The sequence below is a fragment of the Python bivittatus genome, unplaced genomic scaffold (assembly GCF_059951505.1).
Source record: "Python bivittatus isolate LINGU-HERP-01145 unplaced genomic scaffold, Pbiv_v1 ctg000700_np1212, whole genome shotgun sequence".
NCBI lineage: Eukaryota > Metazoa > Chordata > Lepidosauria > Squamata > Pythonidae > Python > Python bivittatus.
In genome coordinates this window covers 76,876,253-76,899,179 of record NW_028277098.1, presented here as the reverse complement: position 1 = coordinate 76,899,179, position 22,927 = coordinate 76,876,253, and the positions used below count along the sequence as shown (strand labels likewise).

The following is a 22,927-nucleotide window of genomic DNA, read 5'->3' as shown; positions in this document are numbered from 1 at the left end:
GGGATGTCCTGACAGAGAAATGAACGGAGCAAACTGGAAGTGGTTATAAGAAGTAATGTTTGTTCCTGTTTGGGGGAACTGTCCTCCAGAAAAATAACCACCAGGATGGTTAATTTCACAGAAGTTTCAGGTTGTAGAAGTCAAAGTCTATTAAACAAAATGAAAATGGTGCTAAAACTAAATCTTTTCATACCACCCAATTTCATAGCATCCAATTCAGACATTAGTTTCAGTACTGAAGGCATGGTATCTTTTTTTTAAAAAACTTTATTGATTAAAAAAATCCAAAAGTTATTTACAGTAGTTCTGCTCCATAAACTTCAGACAAAAGAATATTTTCTCTCTTGCAAAGTCCCCATCCCACCTGAAACAATATCTTTGCATCATTAGGACAAAGTACAGCAGTATAGCAAGAGCAGCGCATTGCAGGAACTGGATTTTTAAATTTTCTTTTATGCTAAAGTTTCAGATCTGCTTAGGCACTTTCTACAGCCCATTAGATATCCTGTGTATTACTTAATCACACTGGTCCCATTCTAAAGGAAATCAGTGATGTATGTACCATTAAAGTCAAGTAGGTTACTAGCCGAAGGTATATTTAAGAGGGACCTGGGGCTCAGCTGTTCAAGGAATTTCCATTTCAATAGTACACTGAAATAATGCCCAATTCCAAACAATCAGAATAATCAAATGAAATCTTGCTGTCACATTCTATGAAACCTTAGTGGTTTCCTTTTAAAAGGGTTTGAAAAAAAGATCAAAGGACCGATACGTTCACCATCCAGAATTCAATAAGGATGAGAACTGGACACAAGACTGATAAATGCCCTCAAACAAAATAGCAATAAATGAACAGCTTAAGCTCTTTTCAAGGCAGCTCTGTGGGTTTTTTAACAGAGGAAAAAACCACCTTTGGGTTATTTTAAAGACAACTTTGGATTGAAATGGCAGCTCTCTAGACACAGTTCACTACGTCCCATCAATGACATGGGACTGATGGTCAAAGAGCACCAAAAAGAGAAGGGAATGGACAAGACTATGTCCAGCAGCAATTGTGGGTTTCACTTATCTTAGTTGCACTTTCTGGGGGGAGGGGGAAGGTTGAGGGGGAAGGCACTCTCAACATTGGTAAAAGCCATAAGGCCTCCCACTTGGGTTCCAGTTGTCCTACAAACCATTTACTCTCCTCCCAAAATCTCCCATGAAATCAACCACCGGCTTCTATGCCTGGTTCAAAGATATCTGAGAAAGGTTGTGTTCTGCTGGGCTTTATCTTTACTATTCATGCAACATAATAATTAGGCTAACACCCTCTAAAATTAGTGTTTCTCAAGATAGATATATAGGTGTATATAATAGATCACTATTTAACTTACATTTACAGTGAAACAGCACTATTCAAAAAGAGGCGGATGATCCTATCACCCAGGGTACGCCATTCTTTTGCAAGGTCTTGATCTCAGGACAAAAGAGGATATAACTCAATGAAAGATCTGCATTCTAATTGATCAACAGACAAGCCTTGGTTTCCCTCCACCTAAATCCAAGGTGTACCCCTTTTCTCTAATTTTCAACAATAAACTATTATTGGGTCCATCAAGGCTACAGATATACGGGACACATGAACATCACACATGGGAGTGATAGAATAGCGTGCGGAATGGAAGCCCTGACTCTGCTTGACTTCCCTTCTTGGCCATGAGAGGGCACCCTTGCTCCATCAGCAAAGGAGCAACTACATTCAGCATGATGAAAGCAAGGATACAAAAATACCCAAGTCAGAATGCGCCCTTGTTTGTTTGTATAGGTAGTTTTGTCAGCACATCCATAAGAGATGCTGTAAGATTTCCAAAGTCACACAGAAATACAGTTCATGTCCAAAATTAAAAAGGAGAAAGCACTGTTTAAAGCAACTTCACAGTCGAAAATTTTGTTTTAGTTTCTTACTCCTCCACACCTTTGAAATGCCCTCTCCACGGCTTACGGCTAGCCTTCTGCCGGCATAGTCCTCTCTCTCTTCTATCACTGTACTTATCAGGACAAATGTAAGAAAGAGTAGGCAGAAGAACACACACTGTGTCACAAAACCAGCTAAATTTCTGCCAGCACCTAAAGTAGATCGTCCAACAGCACCATATATTTTTGTTTCTTTTACTGGCACCAGTATTCACAAGGTGATGCTCAATTGGTCCTCCTGCCCAACAGAAAGAAGAATGCCACAAACTTTAAAGGCTGCCAGTTCATTTGTTCATTATGGGAGACTCCCATCAGGTGTGATGCAAGGACCAGCCACTTATTCACACCAGATCAACAATATGCTACAACATGGTACAACTTAAAAAATGGGTGGGGGGCATTTCCCTGCCCCCTCCAAGAAAATTAAAAATACATCAGAAAGCCAAGGGTGTTGAAATCACTTTTTGCTTGTCTTCAGTTACCAAAAGGAAAAAAAAAAGTATTTGTTTTTGATAAATTGCCTTGGACATCTTTCTTGTCCTAGTCCATGTCAGTGAGCTTTGAAAATTTGGGGGGAGGGGAGGGGAAGTAAGTCCAAACTACTGCCTAAATCCTCCACAGTATTTTTTTAAAAAAGAGTCAAGTGTCATAAAAGTATCAACCAGCAACTACATCTTCTCAGAAGATGTTCAAGTTTTGGGTCCTTTCAAGAGCGGCCTGGAGTCAAGAACCCCTGAGCAGACAACCTCCTCCAGGTGGCTTAAGAGAGATGCTGACTGGCTCCATAGCATGATGCTAACACAAAGGATGATGTAGTGTGCCCTCCTTTGAGGGAAGAGTGTGTTTAGATAAAGTTGGGGGTGCCTTGTTTCCAAGGTGAGCTGGCAGCATAAAGCCAAAACAATGGAGGCTTCCACCATTATGGTTCCTGGTTGAGAAGAAACTGTATCACAGCATTAACTTCTAACAGGGGAGCTCTTGCTGCAAAGGCCAACAGAAAAAAAATCCTGGAAAAAAGAAATGACTGCCTCCGAGAGGAAACCAGAGGCTGCAGGAAGCTACTTGTTTTTTCTGGAAAGAGCAGGAGAAGATTCTCTCTGTGGTGATGGAGGCAGCTGCCCACTCAGCTTCTGTGAGTCAAGCTCAGCTGCCCTTTGCAGAGCCACTTCTACCAGCAACTGGAAGCTGCTGAAGTCCTCTCCAAAGAGCTCAGGTGGTGTTGGAGGGGGTGTGTTGAAGAGTCCGCTGGTGGGACTGGCTGCATCTGCCCGGGTGAGAAGAGCCAGCGTGTTGCCTGTTGCACTCATCTGTGATTGCTTGGGATGGGATTCCAGCTCAACCCGCTGGAGCATGGGCCGTTTCTCCAGGTCACTGGTCATCACAGTCAAATTGCCAGCCAAAGGCCGAGCAGTCTGGCAGATCACAGGGGGGCACACAGACATGGAGAGCACCTTGGATGTAGTGGCTGCAGCAGCAGGAGGCACCATCAAGAGTCCAGAACCTGCAGCCGCTCCACGGGAAAGTGCCACATCACTGGCTTTGGTGCCTCGGCGAGAAATAGTGAACTGGTTTGGGTCTTTGCCATCCTTTAGCAGCATATCAGGGAGAAGTCTGCGCCTGGCATTGATGAACCAATTGCAGATCTGGAAGAGAAATATCAAAAGGATGGCATTAGATGTACCTGAGGCTGGATGAAGACCCTTGTGAACTCAAATCCCGGGTGGTGGTGGTGGGGAGATTACCTCTCTCTCTCCCCACTTTCTACCAGTAGAATGGGAGCAAACATTACCGGCTGTACAGAGAAATTGAATAGAACATTTAACAACTATAGCTGAGAGAAAAATTTAAAAATTAAGGGAAAGGGTGGAGAGAATTCAGCAGCACTGCGTTGTTTTTCTTTCTTGTACAGGTAGTCCCCAGGTTAAGAATGCCCAGTTTATGGATGATCCACAGTTAAGAACACAGTTTAAATCTGAGTTAAATACCCAATGATTCGAGTTAAATACACACTGGTTTGAGTTAATGACACAATACTACTTAAACAGCATTATACATTAATACTGATCCAGAATTGGTAATTACATATTAATTTGACTTAAAGACAGACCTTGGGAATGGAACTCGTTCTTAAACTGGGGACTACCTGTATTACAACAGCTCTCTGAGGCAGGTTAGATTGGGAGATAAATGGAAAATTATTTAGTATTATCTGTTTATAAGAACAGGTAAGTTAAACCCTATTCATTTTTGCCCTGGACCCATCCATTATTTTTGACATGCAACCATTTTCAGCCTAGAAATGTTTTATTGTGATAAACATTGGGAACTTATTAAATCTATATGAAACAATCAACTTAACTGTATTAAATTCATGCAATTTTTAATTAAAAGTAAATCAAATTTTGTTTAAAAACTATCTGCTTGTATACAGGCATAGCAGGGTCCTTCTCCCTCTCAAACACACATCCCTCCCCTTCCTGCCAATCTATTCTGGGCAGGACTATACAAAAGATCATTTCCAAAACCATCATAGAGACACTGTGGTCAACTATCACTTGGTGATTAGTGTTCCCTATTTCATACATACTATTCTCCCTTCATCATACCCCAAAAAGGGACTGCTACTGAACATTTTCAAGGCGCTTTCAAAAAGTGGCAAAGAACATTGAAATGCGTACATTCAAAGCAAGGATATATAAAACTCCACCAGTTCCAAAGAAGACATTTAACTAACAAGAGCCATTTACAATTTATTGTGCACCCAAGAAAGCTTTAAGAACTCTGAAAATGGTTTCATGATTGCTCGTAACAGACAGAAGTTTTGCAAAAGAAAATGCAAAACACTTCAGTTCAGGTGAAGCTCAGAAGAGAAATAGGCTGTATGTTTATAACATCATGATTATAAGACAAACAGTGCAGGTTTTAAAACATCCTGCATTCCTTCCACCTGTCTTTACTTTGAGGGGCAAGAATAGGGCTATTCAGTTGTCATTTGAATTTCTCTTTTTCTGTGTTACAAGCTGGGATCTGCCCAACCAGCACAGGGTAAAGCACAGAAGATTTCTTCCAAGATTCCTGGCATACCTTTTTTCATGCCAGATATGTTCAAAAGTGAATAGAAAGTATGTTGGTGGTTTCCTTTGTATTGGCCAGAACATTCTACCTTATGATCACACACCTTCAAAGTTCCAGTCTACTTCTCTTCAGTTCCAATCTGGCAACTTTTTTATTACTTTCAAACAAAGGCTGGTTTTGTAAAAACAAAAACTGTCTACAGAAAGTTTGCTTCATAAAATTTATCTACAAAGAGATTATCATTCCTTAACTGGTTCAAGATCAAAGAAACTTATAAGGCAATTCCTTTATTCAACAGTAAAGCCTTCTTCAAATCAAGCTCAACACCAGGTGACTTCATGGACACATCTAAGCAATTTTCAGATGTCTCCTCTACTTCCAGGTTACTGTTTCCATCTAGCCAATCTAGCCAACATCCTTGGCATTTCCTTGCTAAGCTGTTGAGATCAGCCAAGGTCAACTTGATGTGAAAGACTACAGAAATTAGGGGGTTTGACCTTGGAATAAGAGTGGGTAAGGGGATATATTAGAATTATATAAGATTGCGAATGGTGCGGAAAGTTTAGATAGCGGAAAGGTTTTTGTAGAATTCGTGTTCATTCAGTGCAACTAAACCTGGGGTAATTCAGGACTCATAAGACAATGTCCTTGGTTACAGAATGCAGACCCCATTGTTCTGGACAATTTCTGTCAAGTTTCTCACCTCCCCTTTTTGGGGAAGGAGCTAGAGAAGGTGGTGGGACTGCAGCTCCAGAGGATCCTGGATGAAACAGATTATCTGGACCCCTTCCAATCAGATTTTAGGCCCAGATATGGGATGGAAATGGCATTGGTCACACTTTTAGATGATCTCTGGTGAGACTGGGATGGGGGTAGTGCATCCATCCTGCCTCTTCTTGACCTCTCGGCGGCTTTCAATACCATCAACCATGTTATCCTTTTGGGTCAGCTACGGGAGTTGGGGGTGGGTGGCACAGTTTTATGCTGGTTCACCTCCTTCCTCCAAGGCCAGTCCCCATCGGTGTTGATAGTGAGCAAGAGGTCTAGCCTGCAGCCCCTGCTTTGTGGCATGCCGCAGGGCTTGGTGTTCTCTCCACTCCTTTTTAACATCTACATGAAGCTGCTGGCTTCATCCATCACCATAGGATGAGGTATCATCAGTATGCTGATGATACTCAATTATACATCTCTGCCCCAGGTGAATTAAGTGATGCTACGGATGTTCTTTCATGGTGTCTGGAGGCTGTGGGCGTCTGGATGGGGAAAAACAGGCTTCAACTGAACTGTGGTAAGACAGGGTGGTTGTGGGTTTGGGGCTTTTCCATATCTGGGGTTTTACCATCTCTGGTTCTGGATGGGGTTGCACTGCCCCAGACAGAGCTGGTATATAATCTGAGGGTCCTCCTGGACTCACAACTCCTGCTCAAGAAGCAGGTGGCAGTCGTGGCTAGGAGGGCCTTTGTTCAACTTTGTGTTGTGTGCCAGTTGCACCCTCTCCTGGATCAGGAAGCCCTTCTCTTGGTCACTCATGCCCTGGCCATCTCCCATATGGGCTATTGCAACACACTCTTACATGAAGCTACCAGTCTGGCAGGAAGAGCATGTTATGGACCCCATTGGCTAAAGAATTTCGACTGGCGGGGCCTAGAAGGAGAGCCTTTTCTGCCATCATCTCTGCCCTGTGGAATATTCTCCCCCCCCCCCACAAGATGAGATTGGCCCCCATTCTTTTGGCCTTCTGGAAGAGCACAAGACCTGGCTCTGCTGACTAGCTTGGGGATCCAATGGGGGCTCGCAGCACTAGGGTGGCTGGTGACTTGAGGATACTCTTTCCGTCTTTTAACTTAGTTTTTGTAAGGTTTTTTTTACTGTTTTTATGGTTATTTGTAAGTCGCCTAGAGTCACCTATGTAGTGAGATGGGCGGCATATAAATTTGATTTATAAATAAATAAACAAACTGTGTGACATAACATCAGAAGGGGTGATAGACACCAATTTAGGTATTTTAAACAGGGACTATACAAATACAGGAAAGAATCTGGCTACCAATGGCTAACACAATTTACCAATGGTAAACACAGCCAGCAAAACTAACTCTTGCGTATCTTAAATGCCAACTGCTAGGTAGCAATAGTGAAAAAGTGCTACTATCCTCCAGTCCAGACCAATGAACTTTCTGAAGACATCTAACTGGTCACTGTGGGACACAGAATACTTAGACGAGTGTACCATTTGCAGATCCACTAAGATACATACGAGTAAAGCCCAGTTTTCATTTGATAGAAAGAGCCCTGTACTATAAAACTACAATTGCCTCTGGTTGGAGCAAAGTTTATTCTTACCACACTGTATGGACTAGAATAGTTCTTATTCTGGCATAGAACAGAAATATTTTACACCCACCCACTCAAAGCAGGTTATTTCTGTATATTATGTATGTAAGACCAGGATTCCCCATGATGGGTCCCTCCTCATGCAATGGGATCTCCATTCCCCAAGTTCTCAAAGATAGACTGAGGAAGGCTACAGACATCATGTAGTGGTTTCCCTACATGACATCTGGGTGGTTTCCCTCCCAAGAGGGTAATTTGATGTAAGTAAAGCCAATTTAAATTATTACAGGGAGACAAAAGAGGGTTAGAGCATGCTAACTGGCTGATATAAATCAATGGTATTACTTTCTGGAAGACTTCAACATTACTCATCACACATTTTATCCGGATCATCAACATGCCCCCAAACACCTTCCCTTAAGTTCTCACCATATTCTCTGCCCATCTAACTTTTTAAAAGGGTTCCTTTAATTTCCATCAAAGAGGAAGCTGGCAGGCTGCAAAGCAAAGGAACAGTCCCTACACACAGAATCTTATTATATGTCTGAGCTGAGTCAACTTCTTCCCTTCTCTTGTCAGTAGATTATGTTGAATTTGCTGTACTGTATTATGTACTAGTTTTACTCTCAGTGTGCTTATGCAAGTTTTCTATATATATTCGAAAATCCTGAGTTGAGAACTCTCCTCACTTTGATTTCATGTTTATTTTATATGAATATAGTGCACTTGGCCTCAGAGGTATTTCACCTAGTAAATGCATTGTTTGTGACTGGCCTGCCATCATGCCACCATTTTGTGAACAGCCAAGTCTTCCATGGCAGCCATTTTGTGAGAGTGCTCACCACAGGCTCCTGAAATTACAAATATATTCCCAGCTCAAAGCTGCTTTCACATCATAGAATTCTGAGCCACCTGAGTACCAACCAATGGCAGATGGCAGGACATCAATCCACTAAACCCACCCAAGTGGACAGTAAATGGATAAAAGGCCAAGACTCTCCAAAAGCAAGGAGTGAAACACAAACATCAACTCCCTTATGAGATGGAAAGTTAGTTTTCAGACTATTTCTTTCAGAGTCATGAATATTTACAATATGAACAATGGACTTTTTTTTTTTTCAAGAATCTGAGTTGCTTCTGCAAAAAATAATAAAAAAAGAAGTCAGAGGAAAAGCTAGCCTAGATACAGGATATCAGTCCACCAAATTGAAGCTCAGACTCTTTTTAACCCTCGCATTCTCCAAATGTATTGAGACTGCAGCTCCTAGGCTGCAAATATGAAAAGGCATGATATCATTTCTATGAGAATTGTTATGATTTTCTATTTCTTCCAACATACTAAACCTAACTGTACCAATAACCATGGTACAGCTCCTTATGTACTCCCAAAGCTATCTCAAATTTGAACAACTCCTACAGAATCCCTATATTTGCTTACAGTGGTAAACCACCAACATACAAATTTGAACAGCAGAAGCATGCACAATTGCATCCTTTGAAACAATCAATCATATTTCAATCTAGCCAGCTAGTGATATTATGGATCAACTGCCAATAAGTCAGCAGGAATTCCTATGTAATGCCATAAGAAGCAAATTACAGTATCTTGGGAGGCAGAGCAGCTAGTTATGCAATTTGTTTCATACATATATTAGGGTGCAATAAAATTTTTCTCCTCTTGAAAGCAGAATGGAAATGCATGCATGCTTCAAAGAAAACAATTATGGAAATATAAATCAAGCAGACTGACATATCTTTTGCAAATCAACAGCTCTGTAAAATATTCCCTCAGGGGCACACGTTACCACAAAATTCCCTTTCACTTCTTGTATCGTTATATTATGCAGCCACAAAGACATAAACCTTCAAAACTATGCAGTTTTGAAGATGAACTGGTCATTCTGAGTTTCCAGGCACGTGGCTTGACAAGCGCAGTGCCTCTCTGCTATTCACTGAAGCAGCCCATTTTTTTCAAGCTTCTTCACAAAGAATCCACTCATTAAAATACTCTTAATTCTTAAAGCAAAAGTATCTCTTTTTCCACAGAAGCTTGAAAAAAATCAGGCTACTTTATGGGCAGCAGAAAGGTGCTTTACTGATATAAAATATAAACTTTCTAAATCATTTTTAAAGCATCCACAACCCTGGCAAATGTGGCCAATACTCAAAATAAGAAATTGGCTGTCAGCTCATTTCTTCTATGTTACAAATATGTGCTTACGTTTTTAGAAAATGCCACAACTTTTATGGTAACTAAATTGAACTCTCATCCCGGGTCCCTCTTCCTTTACTGTCAAGAAGCCATCAATGCAGTCATCAGCTCCCCACTGTTGATTCTCCCCCTTACTTCACATATACCACAAGCGCAAACGCCTACACTTGCTACAGAGAAACAAAACTTATTTCCCGCAGTCTTAAAAAAATGATTTAGAGAAATCAGGACACTAGCATACACATGCTCAAGCTTTCCCCAAAGAAACATCTACCAAATGTGCTTTAAATCTCAAATCTAGATTCCTGTAAATTTGGCTCTTGAGGCATTGCACTTATGAGACAATGAACCAGCAACATTTGGCAGGAAATTAAAGGCTGATAGTACAATATAATATAAGTGGCCAATTGCCTATATATTTTACCCCTTCCCATAGCATTAGATCAGTATTTCATGGAAGGTGACTATGGAAGAAGTTGCTACGATGGCAGTGCCAACGAAATGTTACGCTAAGGTGGAATCTTCCCACACCACCCACTATACTTTTTTTCTAATATATTAAAAGCACCCCTGCCCAATTCTCCTATTATAAGCACTCTCAAGTCACAAGGTTTCCAAAATAAAGAGGAGTTATTTTACTTTCAAGTCTCAGCAGTAACGGCAAATCTGGAGACCAATTTCTCAATCCACCTAGCTAAACAAATTGCAAGATGGGATATTCTTGAAATGCAAACTCCGCTGCATGAAACAAGGGGATCATCCCACGACATGGAATTTTTACTTACTGTTATGCTCAATCCCACCCACACACATCTACCGTACCGAGAGAGAGAGAGATCCAGTTACGCTGCTTTTAGAATTACAAAAAGTGACCTTGACTATCTCAACAGTTTGCAGCAAGCAAACTCTTTTTCTGCCTACAAGTAAGAGCTGCAACTTGTTATCAGAGTATTTGTACTCCCAGCATGCCGAGCAGAACAGAGTAAGCATTCTTGTGCAGTCAGATCCAGCTGAGAGGGCTAGACTTGGTCAGTGGGGAGAGATGGGAACAAACTGTCAAAGGAAGCTCAGAACATCATCAGGAGTGCTACTGGCGACTTAGCAAGTCAGACACCCAAGTGACCCCAGTTATATGGGGAGAGCGGTCTGCTATAAAAGAGAGAGTGCGTGAAGATGCAGATCGTAAGCAGTTTTAAGGGGCACTGTGTGCTTTTCACAAGGCTCAGCAACAGAAAACAATCTGAGTATCTCTCTTCATTCAATCACAACATTCTTTGCCTTTTTTTCATTTTCTCTAGTCGTGAAGACAAAGGTGGAAAAAAATGGGGAGAAATGAAACACTTTTTCCCCTGGGATGGAAAAAAAATGGAAATTATGTTTTCCACTTTTTCCTCTGGCCTTCACACCTCTTTCTTTGTGCTCCCTCCTAAGCAGAAATGTATTTTGTTTAGCATTCAGCATTAAAAACAATTAAGGCTAACAAGTATCTGAAATCCAACAGGATTGTCAGTAGCAATGTATTAAAAAAAATGTTTTGAACCAAAGAAATAGACACAATGAGATTTACATGAAAGACAGCCTGTCAGGCCCCTAAAATTTTGGCCATGGAGAATAGAACACAAGCTTTAGAAAATCACCTTGATACCCATTAACATTTAGAAAAACTGTCTTAAAAGAAAAAGAATGTTTCTCCTCCATCCATTCATCTTGCACTATTTGTCAATAAGTGCAGGATTTAGATATTCAGATATGGCTTCAACCCCTTTCTTCCCATTCCCAGACTGGGGAAGTCTCCAAGACTATGAGATACCAAGTTGCTCGGAGACAAGGAGGCAAAGTTAGTTAAATACACACAACAGCTAGGATGAGTCTCTGAGATCTGCACTACCCTTGTGTGCACTAACATTGTGGGGCTCCTGGCTATCTTGGAAAGTCAAGCCAATTAACTCTTAACTCTACAAGTTAACTGGTTGGATTCTTGCTCAGATAAAGCTCTGCATTAATAGTAGCATCCCACTGAAGCTGCAGTATGACTTCCCATTGGTAGGAATGCCTGCTTCATCCCAACTCCAAGATTTCTTTCTCATTCCAAAAGCAAAAGGCATTCCCTTTTCCCCCTCTTCCTTTGCCAAAGTTAGCACATGAAGAGACACAAAATGCACATCACATCAGCCCATTAGTCCAATTATGAGCAAAGGTTTACTGGATAAACATTTTTTTTTCTGTATCCAAAATTTGGTCTTGTTAGATTTATATATAGGTAATACTGTCATCCAATGAACTTTATTATGATTCTTGACTGAAAAGCATCTTATGGATTGATTTAATTTGGTCCAGTGGGTTAATGGGAGACTCCAGAAATGGAGTAAGATTAACAAGAACAAATGGCATCTTTTTTATGCTGTTCAACCAGGATGATTTGACTGACTGCTGCTCCCCTTCTGGCCAATGGAAACAGTCCATGACTTGACAGAAGAAGTAGCTTATTGTCAGCGTTTACCCAGATAGGTGCGAATGAGTAAAAAAGTGGGGACCTTCTTGTCCGACAGCCTTGTATATTTACAAAATAGTGGTGGCTGGGACATGACCAGGAGAAGGAGGTCCACAGAGCATCTCTTCCATCTTAGAAGAGATTTTAAACAAGGTAGGCCAACCAGAACCAAGTTTTATCATACAGTACTCTGAATCTGAGTTTATATCCTACACAAAATGACTGCTTTTACTGGAGGTACATAATCTTGATGGCCAGCTCATTTTTCTTATCACAGCTCCAAAGCTATTCTAAAACCTGATCTAAATTAAACAGAAAGCAAGTGAAGGAATACAGAGATCACAGAAAGATTTGCCAGGCAGAATGGAAGCTAAAAGTTGAATCGATACAGCAAGATTTTACAAGGAGTCATATATTACCCCACTTTCCTTTCAAGTCTCATCTCAAAACATACCTTGTTCGTGTAACCTTTGTCTTGCTCTTTTTATTTCATATTCTCGACAGTAGCTAAATTTTAAATAAACGTAACAGAATCTGCCCACATTCACATGTCTTCTCCTCATCTGTACCTTGTGCTTTTTCTTATTGTTGACTGAGGAACTGTAAGCTCCTTGAGATGACAGCCTTTATTTTTTCCTAGCAAATCAAGCAGCATAAACCATTAATGGTACAGGTAGTCCCCAGTTTAAGAACGAGTTCCGTTCCCAAGGTCTGTCCTTAAGTCGAATTTATACGTAAGCCAGAACAGTATTATTGTATAATATTGTATAAGTAGTATTGTGTAATTAACTCGAACCATCGTGTATTTAACTTGAATTTTGCTACAATAGGCTCCGTTCCTAACTATGTGCCATCTGTAAACTGGGCTTTCTTAACCTGGGGACTACCTGTATTGATTTACTAGTTTAGTCTAGAATAATACAATACAAGTTATACATTGTATACAAGTTATACATAATACAATGCTAGCTCTTGCTTATCTTTCTAAAAGCTAAGAATTTTGTCATATAGTTTGCATAAGTAGCTCAAACACTGCCCATTTTTAAGTCTTCCAATATAAACTTGCACATCACGAAACAGCTAATTTAACCCTAACTGCACATTATTCTAAGCTGTGGCTTAACCATGGTTTATGAAACAGGTTACAATTGGTTGGGATCATATAAAACATTTGTCATGAAATATAATTTGCAAAATTCAATAGCTGGCTTCATACATTTTGTGAAGTCAAACCCAAATAAACCAAATTATAGCATGATTATGTATACCTAACCTTAATTCTATCTTTATTTATTTATAGTCCCAATAGATCCTTTTCATAGAACCAGAGGATGAGAATGCAAATTTATTTATGTATTTATTTGTCACATTTATATAGCCACCCAACTCACACAAGCACCAAAGACTAAGATTTCACTTGCCAACTAGCAGAGAGGATAACAGCTTTAAAAAGCTTCATTCTAAAGGTTCTTCATCACAAAATGGCAAAAGCTAGAGAAAATCTTCATAAGTTTTATAGTCATATGAAATCCAAATTGCAGGCTGTGGCTAACAGCTTCCAGGAGTGTCATTACAGAAAGCCAATTTAAATCAGAGTTTAAAAGTTGGCAAAGAGATTCCAATTTATTTAGTAGCAATTGACCATAGCCTACACTTTGGGAACCTATAGGATACTATAATCAATAGAGTCTTTTTTCCCATTTACATAACAAGGGAGAATGTTCCATGCACTGCCACAGATATCCTACTAGCATGCTTGTACCCACTTTCATTTATTAAGTCAGGCCTGAAACTTACTGTGACTTATAAAGATGGCCAGACTAAAAATCTGTATCATGAACAAATTAGGCCACCCTTTATTTTATACAATCATAAGTTTCTGTAATCCAGTATAATATGACTAATACTGGAAGAACAAGATTAAAGTATTGGATTCCTGCAATAACCCATCAGGAAGTGCTAGCACTTTAAACCATGATCTAATCAGTTTCTTTTCAGTTGGGGGGGGGAGGTTTTACTGCAGAGTAAGAAATAAAATGTGGCTTTTGCCCTGGTAATATACCAGTCTGTGCCTGAAGCATTTTAGTTTGTGTGGCTCTATCAAGTAATTTTCAGTGCCTGCAATGAGTTACCTTGAAAAGTGTCCAGAAACTTCAATGGGTACAAAATTCAGGTGCCAGGTTGCTAACAGATTGCATGAGTTGGGGATCACATTATACCCCTATGGAGAGACCTTTCTATTTGATGAGTGCTTTCAAGGCACAATTCAAGATGCTGGCTTTAACCTCTGAAGTCCTCCGAAGCTTAGGACCTGACTAACTGACAGGTCTCCTATCTTGGTATGAATCTGTCCAGATTTCAGAGGCCATTCTGGGGGCATTGAAGGAGCAGTCTTTCCCTTCTATCACTCCCAATCTTTGGAATGCACTCCCTTAGGAGTTTCACTTAGCCTCCCACTCTCTCCCTTTTTAAGAAAGGAGGCTGAACCTTTCTGTTCAGCAATGTTTAAACTGGATTGAAGGTTTCAGCTCAATTCATTTCCTCTTTCAGCCATGTTGGCCCCTTAACAATAGAAAGACAGGGTACAAATTAAAGTAAATACAGTTGTTGGCTGGATGGCTCACAAGAATTATGGACCAACTCAAGATTCCGCCATTTCACCTACATTACAAAATGGTAACATGTTTGTTAAGCACCAAAGACTGAATCCAATGCTGAAGAATCCTAAATCTGCTCACATAACAGGATTTTCACTTCTGTTCCTCCTAGCAAGTCCTCACTGTACTCTCGAAGTCTACTCTGTAAAGTTTAGTAACAGCAAATTTATTTTATACAGCACATCCTGAGGATAAGAGTGTTTTAGGGAAGAGCAGAAATTGCCCCCTTCTTCCTCCATCAATGGAACCTGCTTTTCCACACCATTAGATTCTGCTCAGAGAAAGAAAACCAAGTTACTGTCCACTCCATTCTGGAAAACATAAAATTACTGCTTTGGAGCATAAAACAAGAAGTGAAATAATTATTTCTTGCAACAACATTGGATTCTGAACCAGTCAAGCACAAAAATAGACCAAGGATCAGCTGAAAATCCCAGGACTAGGCTGAGAAGTTAAAAAAAAATACAAAACAAAACCACTTGGAAGAAGGCAATCAGAAACCACTTCTGCACTGTTGCCAAGAAATCTACATGGACGCATCCACATAACCATTAGGCATCAAATTAGTTTGGGGCAGTCTCTACTTTGTTGGCTCAAACCAATATTCATTGGTGCAAACCCAGAAAATTAAAATGTCCAGGTATCTGGAAAAATGCCTTTAAAATAATTTCTAGGGCGTGTGCTCAAAATGTAGATGTACTTCTTTAGCTTTATTTTTAAAAAGCTGTACCACAGCAGAGAACATTTAACTGTACACTTATTATTTTGCCAGCTCCCACCTATCCTACAAGGTAGAATTCATGCCTTCTTATCCCCATATCACTAGACTGAAGCCGCCACAGTATTTGCTGTTTATTATGTTGGCCAACTCTTTAAAAACAATCTTAGGACAGCCTTGAAAGGGTCTTATTACACAAGAAAGTTAGGCTTATTTTGAGGTTTATTTTGCAGAGAGTGAAGATCAGCACATAGTTGCTAAAATGTAAGGTGACAAGGAAAGGAGGAGGCATATTAGGAACTGTCGCAGGATGCAAGTCTTCAGAAAAAGAAGTAGCTAAATTAAGATCAGGTGTTCAGGGGGTGTCACTGCCTGCATTTCAGCTGAAACTGCTTGCATCTGGGTTGGATTTGATAAGAGCATTCTCCCTTAATTTCTAAGTTACATACCTTCCTCCCCCAGCATAACCACAGACACATAGAGAAAAATTTATGATGAGGAAATAAAAGGAATTATCTTTGGACCACTTGGTTCCCAGAACTGAGCCCACAATTTGTTTAGGCCCACATCCTGCCACCCTAAATCTCAGGCCACAATGTAGCTGAAAGAGAAAAGGAAGAGAACAAGCACAAAAACAGCCACTTAAAAGGGCAAGACTGCCATTTTATTTGGTTTTCAATTCATTGTATCCTGATACTCAGGCTCTGAAAGCCAGGTTGGTGCTGAAAGCACTGGGCTAGAAACCAAGAGACTGTGAGTGCCAGTCCTGCCTTAGTCATGAACCCAGCTGAGCAGCTTTGGACCAGCCACTCTCCCTCAGTCCTAGGGAGAAGGTAATGGCAACCCACTTCCAAAAATATGGCCAAGAAAACTGCATGGATCGGTCCAGTCACCAGGAATCAAGACTGACTTGAAAGCACACAAAAAGTAAGGCTGTCCCTTCAGATGTGAAGAAAAAGTTGTTGTTCAGAGCTTGCAAAGGCACACACTCAGCACCTTTCCACAATTCCTTAAAGCAGACATCCTTTTTCATGGATTGCACATCTGCTCTCTGCAGCTGCCACACAGCCCTGCACATGTTGCAGGCAGGTGCTACGTTCACACTCCTTTTTGCCTTCAAAACTGAAGCGTTGTACAGCCTTAATTAATATGGCTTTGGCTGGCCAAGTCACACCTTAAATACAGTTAGATATAAAATGAAATCCGCTTATAGGTTCCAAAAATTCCTTGTAATTACTTGCTGGTCAAAAAAATCTCATCACAGACATCTACTCTCCCCACTATTTTGTATTCCAGTCACAAAGATCATAAAAAGTCATTTTTAAAGGCAACGTTAACAGGAGAGTTTAATAATGCCTCTGGTTCTGCAAAGACAGCTCAATCAATGCCTATGATTTTGCCCTGTAGCACTTTACCCTCTTCTAGTCTAGTAGAGGTTCTGTGATGGACGACTGTGCCACTGAAATCCTAGCCAGGGTTAAAGAATGGATGCATCTTACATACCAGATCTCAACATTTGCTTGAAATATCCCACCTCATGGAGTACTGGGCCTCAGATGTTTGATTATTTAATGAGTCACTGAATAGTTTGGCTGTAGAAGCTAACTTCTGAAATATCACTGAATATTCAACCACATTCTGTATTAGCATCCCATCACAACTAAGCTACAAGCATAGGACGGGAGTTAATTCCACCAGCGACACTAATGCTGCAGCACAGGACTGCTAATGAATCTTAGATATTCTACCATCCCAATCATAAATTCATTACCAACGCCATACTTAGATTTCTTTTGGACAGCAAACTAATCAATTCAATGAGGGAAAGCTATTAAGTACTAGACCTAAGCACCAACTACTGTAAACACATCCTTCTCTTCTAACATTTATATCCTAAGTAAGTTTACACTGAATATTTATCAATAGTAATGAAAACCTTCTACTTTAATTAGGAAAGATCAAGCTGGATAGAGAACACATTTCAGGATGTACCAAACATTACTGAGGCAGAAAAATATTATTGCTTTTCCTCCTCGGAATACACAAAATGTAGGCATTTTGCAGACCTGATGCTAGTAATAAGAGGCTATATACCTTTTAAGGAAGAAAGCAGGACAAAAAAAATCTGCATGGGAATCCTGAAGTTTAACTTTTGGTGCTAAATTCTGTAAATAGAAGCCAACTAGTATCAGGAATCTGAAAGCATATAACCAGGGCTGTTATTTGGGAACTTTTCCATTGTACCAGCTTTCTCCTCCTCCTCATTCCCCCCCCCCCCCCGCCTTAATTTCAGGGCAACCTTCTGGGAAGTTTCTTACTTGTAGAACAGAGAGGCTTGTTTGCCCTGAAAGACTGAGTTTCTCTTGCTCCGAAGGGTATGCGTTGAACCGGTGTTCGTACAGCCATTCCCGCAGAATCTTGACAGACTCTTTGGGGAGATTGCCCCTTCGTTTCCTCTTGCCAGGCTGGGATGGGTCCTGAGAAATGCTCCCATCATCTTCCCCAAAGTCACTGTCAGACATTGTGGAACTGTTGGCAGATTTGTCTTGGTTCAAACCTGGAAGCAACAGAAGTGTATGTTACATGCAAAAATATGGCATCCTTGTGTGACCAGTTTCTGAAGGTGTAGGGAGCAATCCCATATTTTTTCTTGACAGCCTTGCATTCTAATAAAATAGGATGTAAAATCTCACATTAATGAGGTCAAGGAAGCCATCATGACTAGATCTATCCAATCACTCTCTATCAAACAGACAGAATGCTGTGTTCCTCAGTTTTGAAATGCTAAGAATCTCACCTTCTCTGTTATAAAGAACACTCTTAAGAGGCAGCGGCAGCAATTTCTTTGCTTAGAGATTAAAGTTTTACAGCAAGTTAATAACTTTTTTTTTCAAAATATGGCCCATTTCTTTTATAGCAAACTCTTGACCCAGCTAACCATCTCTCCACAGTGAGATGACTGGATCCTTTTATGGCATAGTCTTCAGGAAGAAGCATTTATCCCTCAGGAGTTTTTCCCCTCATTCTTCTGTGTGTATGTGCGTATGTATCACTGGAGTTGCTATATAAAACTAAAATGCATTCATTAAAACCTTTCAAGGAAAGACAAACAGCCCCACATGGACTGGAATTTTCAGCTACTCAGATGAAACAGAGCCCAAATACTAAGATATTATTAAAGTGCACGTTGCTTTGGGAGGGTGCTGAAGACTGAACACATCCTGTTCTTAAAGTTTCTTCCCTTAAGTACAGATTGTTACATTTACCAGCATTCTCCACCACTTCAAAAGGGAAAAAAAGGGAGGGAAGGACAGAGAGAACCTATGTTGGGGGGGGGGAGGAATGGTCCGCAGAAACAATCGACTTTCAGTTTGCTCAAGGCTAGCTTACTGCCCTTTTCCAGACATGTGGTCGAGTTTGTTTGGAGGAAGGCATTCAAAGATCAACACGTAGGGATCCAGCCCCAGCAAGCGGGCATACAAACAGCAGGCAAATTCAAGTCCATTGAAATGCAAACCCGATTCCCTCTCGTTCTTCCTCTCTCTCTCTCTGCGCCCCCCCCCCCGCCACAACAAGATAAAATGGCAAGACTTTGTGCCTAATTAAAAAAGCAAATGGATCCTCGTCCTATTCCTGCAGGCAACCGAGCGCCACGGGGCTTAGAGGAGTGGCTGGGTACGTGAGGGAGGCATTCTCCCTTCTGTTTTAAGTCTGTAACTCATCAGGGATGGAGGAGGAGGAGGAGGAGGAGGAGCCTTTTCTTTTCTTTTTTGCTGCCGTTTCCTCCTAGCCCTGAGCTACCCACCACCAGCTGCACATGGGAACGGCACAATCCAACCCACAGAAAGAAAAAAAGCGCGGGGGGGGAACCATTAAAAATGCAAACAATACAGGAAGGACAGAGGAGACTCGGGTCGAAAGCCTCGTTTTTTGATCGGCTTATATTTCCGCCAAACCGCCTACTTTCAACCAAAAACAAAACAAAACAGGACAACCCACCAATGCCAAAAGCTAGCAGAAAGGAAGTTGAAAAGGCAACAAGCGGCAGTCGCCGTGTCCATTCCTACACAAAGGGAATGCCACTGAAACCAGCCCCGAAGAGGGGCGGAAAGGGACGGGGGGTGGGGGGGGGGAGGGGGGAGACCGATAACACTTTTTTCTTCCGTTTGAATTCAAGATGTCAGAAGTTTGCTACAGAGTAAGAAGCGCACGCTTTCCAAACACGATCGAACTCCCCGAATTCCTTGCACTAGCAGTGGCTCGAACAGGGATTAGGCGCAGGAGTTTCCAAAAAGGAAAAGAAAGTAAAGTGGAGGGCAAAGATAACCTCAGCTCGACCCTGCCCCCAACTCTTTCTTTAAATCCCTACCCACCACGCACGCACACACACACAACCGGGACTCCATGTTTTCTGCCTGTTACATCGCCGCTCTTACCCCCGACTCTCCTCCTCCGAAGCCCTTCCATGGAGGGACCAAGGGGTAAGGCTGGGGGTTGGCCGAGACCTTCCCCTCCCGGATAAAAGGGTTCCCGGGCCCCCAAGGACTGGCGGCGAAGAGCGGACTGAGGAAGGCGCACACAAAAAGTTTCCTTCGGTGTCTCTTGCCCTGAGTGACAGATGCCGAGACAGAGTTCTCTTTGTTCCAAAAGAAACAGGAACTTGCACCCCCTCCCCCCGCACGCGTTACCCCGGTTTTACACCAAACACATCTCCCCCCCTAGCTGTCATTTTACAAGCTCCGCAAATCAGCGAGGGGGCGAAAAAAACAAATTTTCTGGAAAATAAAATTACATCCAAAACCTCGTGAGTTGGGAGGGAGCAATATACGAATGTGGGGGGGAGGAGGAGGAGTTTGCCAAAGAGAAAATTGGGAAAGTTGCCATTTTGGGATTGGGAGAAAAGAAAAACACGCAAAAGTAAAGAAAAAGAACCTCTTAAAGTATTTTAAAGAAATCAATGAGGTTCAGGTGGTCGCAGGATCTTGCCTTTCTTTCTGCGCGTACAAAGTTGGATCTGGTTTGCTTTTCCTCCCTCACCGTTGTCCTAAATGGGGCCGAACAAAAGACTCCCTTCCTCGCTCCCTCGCCCCCCGGCACAGTTGAGTGCTTGGAAGGCATTTTTCCGTCGCCCTCCTCCTCCTCCCCTCTTCCCTCGTGCTTTTCAATCTCCGCTTCTTCCCCAGGGCCACTTTTGGCAAACTTGAGTAGCTTTTGCAAGCGCCGGAGACGGTCGCGCACACAAAAACACACCCGGTCTCTCCAGGACGTGCTCCATTCTCTACGCCCACACGCACGCGAAACTTCCCCCGCGTGCCTTTGGCAAAACAGAGGCGCGCTGCACGCCCCCGAACTCTCTGCCCGGTGCTTTCAGCCTGCGTGCGCTCCCGCCACGCTTTGGCGATCAAAACAAAAATGGGTTTCATCCAGCCAAAGGAGAGGAGGAGAGGGAGAAAACCCAACACTCGAGAAACTTCTCGGCCACTTACTTTTCCTCGACGGTTTCATTTTCCTCCTTGCGCTGCCTCCCACTCCCCCCCCTTCCCCTCCCGGCCGCGCTCCCGGCAGTGTTTGTCTCCGAGGCTTGACCGACGCGAGCACTAGTTGTTGATGCTGCTGATCCTCGCTGGACGAGGAGATGGGGCTTCTTTGTGTGGGCGCAGGCCGCTCAAGAGGAGGGGTCTCGGGGCTCTTAGATGTGCCTTTAATACCTAACCTGCTACACGGTCTGACAGCTCAGTCTGGAAACTACCTCTCCGGCTGACGTCAGATCGCCTCTTCCAGTGACTGCTCGGCTCCGCGCATCCAGAGTGCAGCGCGGGGGCAGCCCGTTTAAGGAGGGCGCGGGTCTCCTCCCCCTCCCCAGGATAATCTGAAATGCGGGGGAGGGGGCGCAGGCGGAAGGTGGGACTCGGCAGGGAAGAAACAAAAACAGAAGCTGCAACTCCTGGAGTAGGAGGTGCAAGTTGCACGCCTGAAAAACTTTTATTCAAACTAAGTTTGCATTTTAAACACACACGCACCCCCGCTGCCTGCTTTTCGAGAATGATATGCAGATTGCTGATCAAAAGCGTATGACAACACGAGGATTTTCGTCATATAATCAAAAAGAAAATTTGCCTGTAAGTTTCCTCCCACTGATTTTTCCTCATCGGTCCAGGGTTTCTTTAAAAGCTGCTCTTTCTTCATCATGTAAGAAATAGAATAACTTCCTGTCCTGTTCGCCAAGGTTGTAGTCCTGTGCAGAACCCACTCAAGACTGACACACTGAACCACACGCTAACCACATTTTAGCCTAGCGGAGAAGGACGGATAAATTGTGATTCCTCAGAAATAATGGTAAAATGAATAAATTGAAATAAACAAACAATGTATAAAGGAATATTGCATAGAGGGGATTTTAAAATTCTCTTTCAATTAAGATGAAGTCCCAAATCATAAAGATCTAACCGCAGCAGCAGCAGCAATGGAAAACTCCTACAGTACAAATCTTGCCCGTGGTCATAACTGAATGCACAGTAATGTTAATTCTTGATGTATTCATTAATAGGTCCCATTAAACTTGATGGCATTGTATTCAGACTAAGTGATTTGGGACTGCAGCCTTAAGTGTTGTTAACATTATTTCTGTACTAGATCAAGGAGTCTTTGTATGAATCAAATATGTGAATTAAAGTTTTATGAGGTTGCTATAGGTGTGTGCTTTTAACAAAATATTTAAACAATACTCCAGTGAGTTCTTCCTCCAGGTCCCAGCATCAAAGGAGAGTTGGTGTGTCTCCACAAAGGAGAGACCAAGAAACAGCTCACAGAGCACCAAGGACTCCACAGTTCAACCCTGAGCTACATTCTCTTCTATTAGGAGCTTTTTCTATCCTGGCATCTTAGAAAGGGTCTAGGAATTTATTTATTGAGTAGCAGGCCTACTTATATGGACAACCTTGCTTTAGAATTAAACTGATCAAATGTGTATATGTTAGCAAAGTCATAACCCTTTCTTTACTCTAAACTATCCTCCAGTCATTCGAACTCAGGCTTCCATGGCTGGACTATTGCAGTGGGTATAATTTCGAAGTAATATTGCCATTTCAAGCAAAAAATATGGCAAAAAAGTTGAGCTCATACACCAGGCTTTAAATCTTCATTGGAAACTATGTGGCCTACAAAGATGATTACATTTTGAGCTTCCTAATTCTGAAAAATGTTAAGCAAAGATTGGTGGAAAACATCTCTTTCATAGTATTCAAATGAAATTGAAAAATGGAAGGCTCTGAACAAAGAAAGGAACCAGGTCTTCATAGTGTGAACAGTTATCCTGTGGAGTTTGTTATTACAAGAAGTAGTGGTGTCTACCAACCTGGACAGCCATAAAGAAATTACATAAAGTCATGGAGGAAAAGGCTGTTAATGGCTACTGCTCATTAATGGCAATATATTACTTCCAGTATCAGAAGTAATCTGATACTATCAAAGAAGACCTTTGACTA

At 41.8% G+C, this 22,927-nt stretch overlaps 1 protein-coding gene across 3 annotated transcripts; it reads right to left on the bottom strand.

Moving 5' to 3' along the window:
- Positions 1–249: 249 nt before the first annotated feature.
- TGIF2 (TGFB induced factor homeobox 2) lies at positions 250–21,214 on the bottom strand. 3 transcript variants are annotated; one of them, XM_007436602.4, is made up of 3 exons: positions 20,930–21,214; positions 17,762–18,000; positions 250–3,599 (listed from the first exon to the last, which is right to left on the bottom strand). In XM_007436602.4, exons 1-3 carry the CDS (start codon positions 20,946–20,948, stop codon positions 3,015–3,017), a joined length of 843 nt encoding a protein of 280 aa, XP_007436664.1. In that variant the 5' UTR covers positions 20,949–21,214; the 3' UTR covers positions 250–3,014. The 3 variants fall into 3 exon arrangements, with proteins under 3 accessions (XP_007436664.1, XP_007436663.1, XP_088009858.1); XM_007436601.4 differs by lacking the exon at positions 20,930–21,214 and adding an exon at positions 19,880–20,061; XM_088153732.1 differs by lacking the exons at positions 17,762–18,000; positions 20,930–21,214 and adding an exon at positions 10,400–10,626.
- Between the last annotated feature and the right edge of the window lie 1,713 nt (positions 21,215–22,927).

Coding starts and splice junctions, on each gene's coding strand:
- TGIF2 (XM_007436601.4), bottom strand. CDS start 19,910: ATGGAAGGGCTTCGGAGGAGGAGAGTCGGGG. Junction 18,001..19,879: donor TCGGAGGAGGAGAGTCGGGG/GTAAGAGCGGCG, acceptor TGTTGCTTCCAG/GTTTGAACCAAGACAAATCT. Junction 3,600..17,761: donor CAAGCCTCTCTGTTCTACAA/GTAAGAAACTTC, acceptor TTTCTCTTCCAG/ATCTGCAATTGGTTCATCAA.